Source organism: Elephantulus edwardii, unplaced genomic scaffold (genome assembly GCF_000299155.1).
Source record: "Elephantulus edwardii isolate Elephantulus edwardi_28Jun2011 unplaced genomic scaffold, EleEdw1.0 scaffold00208, whole genome shotgun sequence".
Taxonomy (NCBI): domain Eukaryota; kingdom Metazoa; phylum Chordata; class Mammalia; order Macroscelidea; family Macroscelididae; genus Elephantulus; species Elephantulus edwardii.
The window spans coordinates 3,011,648-3,022,806 of NW_006399958.1; the positions used below are offsets into that span (position 1 = coordinate 3,011,648).

The window sequence follows — 11,159 nt, forward strand, 5'->3', positions numbered from 1 at the left end:
TGGGATGGGATGGGATGGGATGGGATGGGATGGGATGGGATGGGATGGGATGGGATGGGATGGGATAGGATAGGATAGAATAAAAAAATAAAAGGCCCTGTGGATGACACAGGCTAGGACAGGGCTCAGGTCTGTTGTTCACAGGTTCGCTGTGAGCCGTACTTGACTAATGGCACCTAACAACAACAACACCAAGGACACACCGTTCCCCTCCCACACTCCTGGGCCCCCATGAGTCACTATCGGCCTGACAGCTGTTGGTTTGATTTCAGACACTGGAATTCTTATCTCTTCCCTGGAATCCTACAGAGCAGCACAGCCCAAATGTGAACCACAGTCCTTCCAGCCGTGGTGTCTCAGGGGGGAAAAGGGCTGGCGGCCGTAAGTGTCCTTCTGAAAAGCACTGTCCTGCTCAGACACAGGTGGGCCTCCCGGAGGTCAGAACAGACTCAGCCCCAACTGGTCCTGGGATTACCGTCCCCCCCGTGTTACGGAGGACACACCAGGAACACAGAGGGCGAAAACCCAGTGACCGGTGGAGGTGGGATTTGAACATAAGCTCTTTGTATCCAGAGCCTGGACTTACAGAGAGGCCTTAGTAAGAGCTCTGGTGGCCTCATGGTAAGAAGCTGCACTGCCTCTACAACAATGAATGAATGGAAATCCAAAGCCTCTGTAAATTTTCACTGAAATTAATAACAAATTTAAATTTAAAAAAAAGAATTAAGTTAGAGTAAGGATGGCAATGGAACCACCTTACCTCTGTAACTTGATTTGTGCCACTATTAGAACCTCTACTCAGAATATTATTGCTTTTCAATTTTTGACTCATGTACTTTTAACTTGTTAGTTAAATTTGTATCTTCTAGGCTGCAACACTTCCATGATACATCTTCAAGGATATGAACATGTACGGCTAAGCACAATTGATAACAGTGCATCTAAATTCCAAAATCAATCTCCATAATAGTCTATGTGTTTCCTACTGCCAAGGGGGCCCTTTAGAGTAGTGAGAGAAGACATTCACCCTGAAACCCACAGCGTCCCTTTTCAGCAGGAAGTAGCTAAGAGAATATGCCATCGCCTTTTCCTTATGAATCAGGGTGAAGTCTCTCTCAGGGAGAAGTGATAGGGAATGGCAAGGGACACACTGACAAAGGAGATTAATCAGAACTGGCTTTGACAGGAAGTAGCTAAGAGAATACGCCGTCCCCTTTTCCTTATGACTCAGGGTGAAGTCTCTCTCAGGGAGGAGTGATAGGGAATGGCAAAGGATACACTGACAAAGAAGATTAATCAGAACTGGCTTTGACAAGCACTGTGGCATTTGGACAAGAACAAACTGGGAGGAGGGTAGAGAGAATAGTGCAACAATGAATGAGTGGAAGCCCAAAATCTCTGTAAATGTTCATTAAAACTAATAAAATTTAATTAAAAAAAAAAAAGCTGCACTGCCATCTGAAGGGCATGCGGTTCAAATCCACCAGCGGCTTCACGGGAGTGCATGCAATCTCCTCCTGTGTGATTTACCACCTCTCAAAACTGATGGAGGCTCAGCTATGAGTCAGTCCTGACCTGAAGGCACACAACAACAACAACAACAAGAAGCAGCAAAGGTCAGGGAGCACTGGGAACACAGTCCAGAGCAGGATGAACTCTTAACCCAAAGCCTTTCTGGAAGTTCAAATCCAACAGTGGCTCTGGAGGGGAGAAGGATGGGCGAGCTCCCATCCTGTTTACGGCCTCGGAAACCCAGCGAAGGGTCAGCTGTGAGTCTGTTCCGACTTGACATTCACGGGAAAGCAAGACTCAGCAATCGTATGAACAACAGATCGGAGCCTCCGGGACCCCTGTAAGAGGGTGTAGGGGTGGTGAGCGATTGTGGGGTACGCAGTAGCCTGCTATGCTGCCCACCACCAGGCCAAGCTCTCTGGCCCTTCAATCCACCACCTGCTCTGTGGGAGAAAAGACGGGCACTTGTCCCCACTTTGAGATGTACAAACCCCTCTGAAGGGCGATGCGTTAAAACCGACCAGATGGCTGTTTGAGTTTGAGTTTTGAGTGTTTGAGGCAGAGAGCCTGGGTAGCGCAAGTATTAAGCTGTCATCTGCTAACCCAGAAGCCGGCGGTTCAAACCCACCAATAGGTTGTCCGGAGCAAGGCCGGGCAATCTCGCCTCTGAGAACTAACCGGTGCTCCCAGGTCAGCTGTGATGCCTACTGACCCCCTGGGACAGAGAGGAAATTCCTGCCGGGCTTTCTGAGACTGTATTTCTTTTTATCTGCGAGAAAGTGAATGAATTTGTATTTGAATGCAAGTTTGCAATTCATATTGGCTCTTAATGCACTCATTCATAGGCATTTTGCTTGAGAACATTAATTATCATTATTAGTGTGATTCGTTAATTACAATGCTCTACTTCTTTGTCATTAATTGCCATCGATTAAGGTGATTGACTAATTAGTTCCAATGCTGCAAACACTTTTCCTTTTAATTCCTTGCCATTGATTAATGCGATTCATTAACCAGGCTGTACATATATGTTTTAACTTGGCAGGGTTTTGGTTTTTAAAAAATTACATAGGTTTTAGGGGAGCTCTGGTGGCCTAGTGGCAAGGAGCTGCAACTACAATCCCAGAGGCACATGGTTCGAATCCACCAGATGCTCTGCCGGGAAAAGGAGGGACAATCTCCTCCTGTACCAGTCAGATCTGATTTGACGGTACACTCACACAAAAATTTAAAAAAAAAAAATACATAGGTTTGCAAATTGCATTAGCATTTCTTGCAATCCTTCATAACCATTTTGGGGTTTTAAAAATTTTTTAGTTAATTTTAATGAAAGTTTACAGAGACTTAGGGTTTTTCCAGTCCTTCATTGTTGCACGCCATTTTGGTTTTATGACCTTAACTGACCTTGGTTCATGAATTCACTAACCGCAGTCGACCCCTTAACCACAGCTGGAAGTCTTTACAGAAGCACAACGCCTCCTTTTTCTCCCGCGCCGGTTGGTGGATCCAAACTTCTGACCCTTTGCTTAGTGGTGCAACGCTTTACTGCGCAGCCACCGGGGCTGCTCTGGTAAAGAGGACAGCCTGAAACACCCCCTGGGGCAGCTCTCCTGTCACACGGGGTCACCGTCAGTGACCCAGCAATACCTGGAGTGTCAGAGGAGCCAGCTGTGAAATGACCAGTGACGTATGTGTGCAGATGCCAGCGGACAGTGGTGCTCAATAAATGCTCTGGGATGTCCCATCCCCTGTGTGAACTTTGGTCTTCAGGTAGCAAGCTAGCAAAACGCCTCACGGGCTTCCACGGGCCACGTGTGCCTAACTGTGTCACTCTCTGTCTCTCTGTGTCTCCTTCTCTGCCTCTCCATCTCTTTCTGTCTCTGTCTGTGACTCTATCTGCGTCTGTCCACCAGTCCCTAAACCATCCCGGACCCTGTGTCAATCCCCAGGCTGAACCCATAACCCACATAGCCGCACTGACCTGCCACATACAGCAAGCCTGGGATTGTCCCCGTGGGGAACCCCATAATCGTGTGTGGCTTTTGAGATCAATGTCCAAGCCCATGCTGTGGAATGGACATTTCCCTTCCTCGGGGGCCGCAGCCACATTCCCAGAGCCCCCCTGAGCCTGTGTGACAGGCAGGTGGCGGCCGTGGGGGACGCGCAGGGACAGAGTGTCCCCACCACTGGCAGAAAACTCTATGTAGGTCAACACGAGGCCATCAGCCCCGTTTTACAGGGGTGGAGACTGAGGCTCGGAGAGAAGAGGTGATCAATCAACTGTCTGCTGATGGTGAGAGGCCAGGGGCACCCAGGGATGAGGAATGGTACTGAAAGCCAATCACGAGTCTTTTGGGAGAGAAACAGATTGCATTTGTGTGTGTGCGTGTGTGTCTGATTTGCAAGCTCTTCTTAAATCTCCCCTTAGCCCCTCCCAATCCATTCTCCATTTCAGTCTTTTTCTGTGTTAGTCTTTCTCTTCAGTCTCAGCTCTCTGCTTCTGTCTGTGTGTCTCTGTCCCCCTGACTCCCTTTCTTTCTCCCCGTGTCTCTGTCTCTGTCCATCAATCATTCTGTTGCTGCCTCGCTGTCTCTCTGTGTGTCTCTGTCCCCCTGACTCCCTTTCTTTCTCTCCGTGTCTCTGTCTCTGTCCGTCACTCTGTTGCTGCCTCGCTGTCTCTGTCTCTCTGTTTGTCTCTGTCCCCCTGACTCTCTTCCTCCGTGTTTCTGTCTGCCCATCACTCTGTCTGTTGCTCTCTCGCTGTCTCCATCTCTCTGTGTGTCTCTGTCCCCGACTCCCTTTCTCTCTCCCCTCTCCCCGTGTCCCTGTCTCTGTCCATCACTCTGTTGCCACCTCACTGTCTGTCTCTCTGTGTCTCTCTGTCCCTCTGATTCCCTTTCTCTCTCCCGGTGTCTCTGTCTCTGTCCATCACTCTGTCTGTTGCTGCCTCACTGTCTCCATCTCTCACCGTATCTCTGTTCCCTGATTCAAGGCTCTCTGTCTTATCTCAGGATTTCACCTGCATCAACATCTCTCTTATGCTGGTCCCTTAGCCCTTCTGTGTTTTAGAGGTTTGCCTTACCCCTGTGTCCACCTTGTCCCTCACCTGGGTCCCCAGGCAGTCCCAGTCCCCCTCTCATTTCCCCTTTCCAGGCCAAGGGCAGGAATCTGGGCCAGGAGAGCTCCCCCTATCTTCCCAGCCCCCCTCCCCTCCTAGCCTTAAAAATAGCAGGAGAAATTGGGACGGACGCCGAGGGGGTGAGGGTGGGGGCTTGGCCTGAGGAGGAAGAACCAGGTGTCTGGGCACTCACGTCCGTCTGGGGGCCCTTCCCAGCGCCTGGACACTCGAAGGTCACAAATTCGTGGCATCGCCGGTGAACCACAAAGCTGCAGACTGCAGGTGGAAGTCAGAGTCAGGGACAGAAAGAGATACAGGTAAATCTAGAGATAGAGGGAACCTCAATACTGAGAGAGAGACACACACAGGTAAATCTAGAGAGAGGGTGACCCCAATACTGAGCGAGAAAGGGATACAGTTAAATGCAGAGAGGGGGACCTCAACACTGAGAGACACAGGTAAATGCAGAGGGGGCCCCCAACACTGAGAGAGAAAGATACACAGATTAATGCCCAGAGAGGGGAGCCCAATACTGAAACAGAGAGACAGGTAAATCTGAGACAGGACCCCAACAATGAGAGAGAAAGAGATACAGGTAAGTCCACAGAGAGGGGGGAGCACAGATGGGCGATAAGAGAGAGAGACCCTCATACTGAAAGAGAAAGGAACATAGGTAAGTCCAGAGACAGGCCACAGAAGGGAGATGAGAGAAAACTCAGGAGAGACAGCAGCAAGCAGAGACAGATCCCAGCATGCCAGCCTGAGAGCCCCACAGAGAGAGAGACCCCAACGGGGAGAGAGACCACTGACAGGAAATCCGCAAGATCTTAACTAAGAGAGACCCCAGTGGGGAGAGGGAGGCTCCAATAGAGAGAGAGAGAGAGAGAGAGAGAGAGAGAGAGACACCTCTGTGGGGAGAAAGATCCCCAACACAGCAAATTCAACAGGGCAGTCCCAAAGGGGAACAGATCACAACAGAGAGACCCTCATACAGAGAAAGAAAGACGTTAACAGACAGAGAAAGACCTCAGTACAGAGAGGGAGAATGAGAACTGGCCTCTCTACAGACAGAGACTTCAACGGAGAGAGAAGGGAGACACACCCCAGCACAGGCAGAGATCCTACAGCCAGGAATGAGAGAGACAGAGACAGACAGAGACAGACAGAGAGAGACACCTCCGGCACAGAGAGCGCGAGACAGAGACCCCAATAATAATCAGAGAAGAAACACCAACACACAGAGAGAATCAAAGAGGGACCCAGCAGAAAGGGACAGACAGACAGACATGGGCTGACACACGGAGCAGAGAGCCCACCACCCCCACAGGCAGAACGCACACGGGGCCAGGCAGACCCCAGACCCCAGAGAGAGAAAGACAGGGCAAAGGCGTGGAGGAGAAAGCAGACCCTCAAGCCAGGGCCAGAAGGAACTTGTGCAGGAGTGAGTGAGTCTGGGGGCGCCCGCGGCCGCCGCCCCCCACCCTGACTCACGCTGCTCCCCACAGCGGCAGCTGGTGCCGTAAGATTCGCACCGCCCCCCGCCCCGCCCCGCGCGCCCATCCCCCGGCCCTCCTGGGTCCCCACCCTCATCGGTGACCCCCACCCGGCCTGCCCCAAGCTCAGGACCGCTCCGGTTGCCATAGAGACGTCAGCCGGGGGGGATTGGGGGGGGACGACTCTGACTCTGCATCTCCAGCCCTCCCCCTCCCCCCTCCCCCCGTTCAGCTCCCCTTTTCCAAATCTCTTCGTTCCCATGGCAACAGATTCTCCAAATATCTGTCCCCACCTGGAGCCGGCCGAGGGAGGGCCACGGCACCTCCTCCGCCCAAGGCCCCGCCATCAGCGCCCCCCACCCTGAGGCGCGGCCACACCCCCCGCCCTGGGCTCCCCCGCGCCTCTCTGGAGACGGCAGCGCACGTGTGTGGAGCAGCCCCAGCGGCCGGCCCCACCTCCACCCGGGAGTTCCGGGGGTCCCGGGGGTGGGGGTGGGGTGGCCAGGACCCGATCTTACCTTGACATTGCAAGCCCTGCTTTCCTATGCCCCTGAAAGAGCGAGGGTCCTGGGTCAGCGCGGACGGGGCGCGGGACCCCCGCCCTTCTCCGTCCCCTGCTGCCGCCTCCCCAGCTCCCAGACCAGAAGTCCAGCCTCCTGCCCCTTCCTCTCCCACGGCTCAAAGGTCTGACTCTGAAACCCTCTCCTCTCCGGCCTCAGATCCAAAAGCCATCAGACCTGGGAGTCCTGGCTTCAGCCCCCTCCGACCTCAAATCAGAACTCTGTGCTTTGCGCTTCTTCACTCTCACGCCCCGAACCCCTCCTGCTTGAACCCCCTCTGCTACCCTAGAGCCCTTTCCTCCCCCAGACCAGAAGTCCAGGCGCCCAGCTCACCTCCCTCAGAGACCCGGGAGTCCTGACCGCCAGCCCCTCCTCCCTCAGACCCAGGGGTCCCAATCTCCAACGCCCCCTCCTTCAAATCAGGGAGCCCTGACCCCCAGCCTTCCTCCCTCAGACCCGGGAGTCCTGACCCCCAGCCCACCTTCCCCCGACCAAGGAGTCCGGACCCTCCAGCCCCTCCTCCTACAGACTAGGGAGTCCCGACCCCCAGTCCCTCCTCCCTCAGACCTGGAAATCTCCAGCCCCTCCTCCTCTGATTCTGACCACCTCCTCCTCCTCCTCCTTCTTCAAGCCCCCAAGTCTCTGCTACCTCAGCACCCACGCGTTTCGGGGCCCCCACCCCTCCTACTCCGGAGCCCCCTCCTCCCTGATCACTCCTACTTCAGGATCGAAGAGTCCAGCCCCCCTAACCCCTCCCTCTCCAATCCAGGCGTCCAGGCCCCCAGCCCCTCCTCCCCGCAGCCCCCTCCCCTCCGACCCCCCAGCGCGCCTTCGCCCCCCTCGTCGCTGGTTCTAGTCCACTCAGGTCCTCACCAGATGAAGTCCGTGCAGTGGCTGCAGAAGGTCGGCTGCTTGAAGAAGCGAGCGGTGAACTTGTGGCTCTTGACTTCGTGCACCACCTTCTGCCTCAGAGCCCCCTTTCTGCAAAACAGGGGCCGGGGTCCCCCCTCTGAGTCGCCCCCGCCGGGGCCCAGGCCGGCCATGGCCCTTAAGAGCGGAGCAAGAGGGGCGGCGAGCTGGCCTCCGGGGTGCAGAGCTTGGAACAGGTGGGAAAGGTGACACCGGGGACCCCAAGGCGGAGCGCAGCGATTGCAGGTAAGCGAGCGAGCGCGCAGCCTGGGGCGCACCCGGCCCGGCGGCCGCGCAGCGCGTGTGCGGGACGAGCCTCAGGAATCCGCCGGCGCGGAGCCCGAGGCACGGGCGGCGGCGGCCAGAGCGCAGGCACCTGCTGAAATGTGGGAGCCCCGGGTGGGGGGAGGCGTTACCATGACGACCGAGGGGCGGGGTTTCGCCCTTAAAGGAGCCCCCCCTCCTCCTCCCCGAGACGCACGGAGACCGGTGCCCTCCCCACGCGCACACGTGCGCACGCCCACTCCGGGGGCCGGCCGGAGGGAGGGAGGGAGGGATGGAGGGAGAGAGAGAGGGGGGCATCCGCTGAGCCGGGGGCCCCCCCAAACAATCTGTCGTCCTGCCGGCTTCCTCATCCTGCGGGATGCCATCGTGGGCCCTGCGTCTCCTCCGCTCTGCGCTCCAGGCTGGCGGTCACAACGCCAATCAACAAACTTTGTGTACTAACGGTGAATGGGGGAGGCTGGGCCCTGGTCCTCTGGGATGCTGCCTGCGTCGTTATTTCTCCCTGGGCCTCTGTGGATGTCTCTCTCATGATCTCTCTCCCTTCCTCGTGTTTCTCCACCCCCTCTCTCAGGGACTCTCGTGTTTGGGTCTCTGTATCTCTGAAAGTCTCATTCTTGCTATCTGTTCCTCTTCTGTGTTTCTCTTTAATGGTGTGTGTGTCTCTCTCCTCTCTCTTCTCTCCTCTCTTTTCTCTTCTCTCTCTCCCACCTCTCCTTTTCTCTCTTCTCTCTCTCCTCTCTCTCTCCTTTCTTCTCTCTCTCTCTCTTCCCTCTCTCCTCCTCTCCCTCTCCCCCTCCCTCTCTCTTCTCTCTCTCCCTCCTCTCTCTGTCTCTCTCTTCTATCTCTCCTCTGTCTCTCTCCTCTCTGTCTCTTTTTCTCCCTCTCTCTCCCTTCTCTCTCTCTCTCTCTCTCTCTCCTCTTTTTCCTATTCTCTCTCTCTCTCCCCCTCTTTCTCTTTCTCTTCTTTCTTCTCCCTCCCTCCTTCCCTCCCTCTGTCTCCCGGATTCTGTCATTGGCCTTTTTCTCTTTCCCTCTCTTGTCTGATCGTCTCTTTCTCTATCTGTTCCTCTTCGATCAGTGGATCTACGTGGCTCTCCCTGCCTCTGGGAATGAATGTCTGGCTCTAGAACCCTACATGCGTTACTTCCACTTGTGCCTGTCACGCACTCATCTTGTAACCCTCTCTGGTCCCTGTGTCACTGTCCTTCAAGCAGGGTCTTGATGTCCTCGCTGTGTCCTTGTGTATCAGCCCTCCCTTCCACCTTCCGCCATCCCCCACCCCCTACCCTGCCGTCTGTCTTGTGGCTCTGTCCCAGAGTCTCTCCCACTTCTTGTGTCTCCTTGCTTCTCTCTGGAAATCTCTTCCTTTATTCTCACTCTCTGACCCTCTCCCTCCCTCCGTGTGTGTCTCTCTTTGAGATTCAATCCCTCTTGCTCTCCCTGTCAATGTGTCTCCCCATCTCTATCTTGCTCTCCCTATCTCAAATACCCATCTCTCCCCTGTCTCTCCTCTCTCTCTTTCTCTCTCTCCTCTTCTGGTTCTTTCTCCCCATTTCTGTCTGCAGCTCACCCATCCCTGTCTCCATCTCCTCCACGTCTGTATATGTCTAGTCCTCATCTCTGTCTGCATCTTCCTCAACTCTGTCCGCATCCCCCCATCCCTCTTCCATCGCTGTCTACATCTCTCTCTCCATCTCCCCATCTCTGTCTCAATCTCCCCACCTCTGTCTGCATCTTTTCCATCCTTCTTTCCATCTCTGTGTCTCTCCAGCTCTGTCTCTTTTCTCCTCATCTCTGTCTGCAATTCCCCATTTCAGTCTGCAGTTCCCTCATCTCTGTCTCCATCTCCCCTTCTCTACCTGCATTTCCCCACCTCTGTCTGTATCTCCCCATCCCTCCTTCATCTCTCTCTGTATCTCTCTTAATCTGTCTTGGGGTGGGGTGGAGCTTGTGTGTGTCTCTCTCTCCAAATGCTTGCTTCATTCTCTCTCCTGCTCCTTATCTGTTCATCTCTGTGTCCTGTCATCTTCTGTTCCTAAAGGTGGTCTCTCTGAATGCTTGTGTCTGCATCCTTGGAAAGGAAGGCCCTTAACGAGAGGGACTTACACGGTGACCGCAGCCATGGGCTGAGTGTGTCATAAGATGGTACAAGATAGCACAGGGTTTAGATCTGTCGTTATGAGTCGTCCTCCACTCAGGGGCCCCTGACAACAATCTTTCTGCAATTCCTTCCCTCTGACCCACTCTCTACTTGCCTTTCTGGACCTGTGAATCACTCTCTGCGTCTCTGGGATGTGAGGATCTCTCCCTACTTCTAAACCTTTCTGTGATTCAATCTGTCTGTCTCTCTGTTTTGCTGGCTCTGTAATTCTGTAGCTGACTTTAGCTTCCCTGGGTGGTACAAACAGTTAATGAGAGCTCGACTGCAAACGGAAAGGTTGTAAGTTCTAGGCCACTCAGATCAACTTTAAAAAAAAAAAATAATAATAAATCAGCCTGAGAAAGGAAATTGCCTGAGCCTTAATACAGCCCAGGTCAGCTGTTTTCCTGGATCTTGGTCTCTAGGGGAGTCTCTTTCTCTCTTTTTTGAATGTTGGTCTCTTCTCACCTCCACCCTGCACACTCTGGCTTCTCGCACTTCTCGGTTCCGGGGGTGAGTCCCTCTCTGTTGCCAGCATCAATGACAGCGGGTCCCCGGGCTGGGCCTCGCAATGCATCCTGGGACTTGTAGTCCGCGCCTGCACGCCCGCCGTGCTCAGGGCGGGGCCGCGAACTTCCTCTCCCGGCGTGCCCTGCGGCGTGGGCGGGGTTTGGCGGCGCCCCGGGACTCGGCTTGCCCAACCCGCCTTCGCTCGTACTTTTTTGGGGTCGGGTTCTGGAATCCCCCAAAGTTGAAGGCAAGATGAGGGGAAACCCGGGTCTATTTTCACCCTGTAATGAGGAGGCGTATTATATCTACTGTTCTTCCAGATACCTGGCTTTGCCTTGGGACAAAGGAGAGAGTAAGGGGTGGCCCCAAAAACTGACCTAGAGATCCCCATCACATTTTTGGTCTACTTTCCTTGGGGTTCAGTCTCAAGGCGCCAACACTTCACCACCCCACCCCTCCCCGGTTCTGTACCCATTCTCTGCTGTCTTCTAGAAGGTGGGGGTTGGGGGACGGGTCACCCCTTAAAAAGGCTGGAGGGGGTTTGGTATCCGTCAGTTATGAAGTGGACCCTGCAGATGCCCATAGGAATGTGTGTGTTCACGGTGACCCTTCTGTCACTTGCAGTAGAGTCA

At 54.3% G+C, this 11,159-nt stretch overlaps 1 protein-coding gene across 2 annotated transcripts in view; it reads right to left on the bottom strand.

The window, feature by feature from the left end:
• Window positions 1–7,730, bottom strand: part of PRKCG (protein kinase C, gamma) — a 51,326-nt gene extending 43,596 nt beyond the window's left edge. Inside the window, exons 1-3 of one of the 2 annotated variants that reach the window (XM_006897301.1) lie at window positions 7,557–7,730; window positions 6,642–6,673; window positions 4,824–4,906 (exon numbers count right to left, since the gene is read on the bottom strand). In XM_006897301.1, the coding sequence (XP_006897363.1) occupies window positions 4,824–4,906; window positions 6,642–6,673; window positions 7,557–7,726 (285 nt within the window). In that variant the 5' untranslated portion in view covers window positions 7,727–7,730. Of the gene's footprint in view, window positions 1–4,823; window positions 4,907–6,641; window positions 6,674–7,556 lie in introns of those variants that run through there. The other variant, XM_006897302.1, reaches the window with a different exon arrangement.
• Between the last annotated feature and the right edge of the window lie 3,429 nt (window positions 7,731–11,159).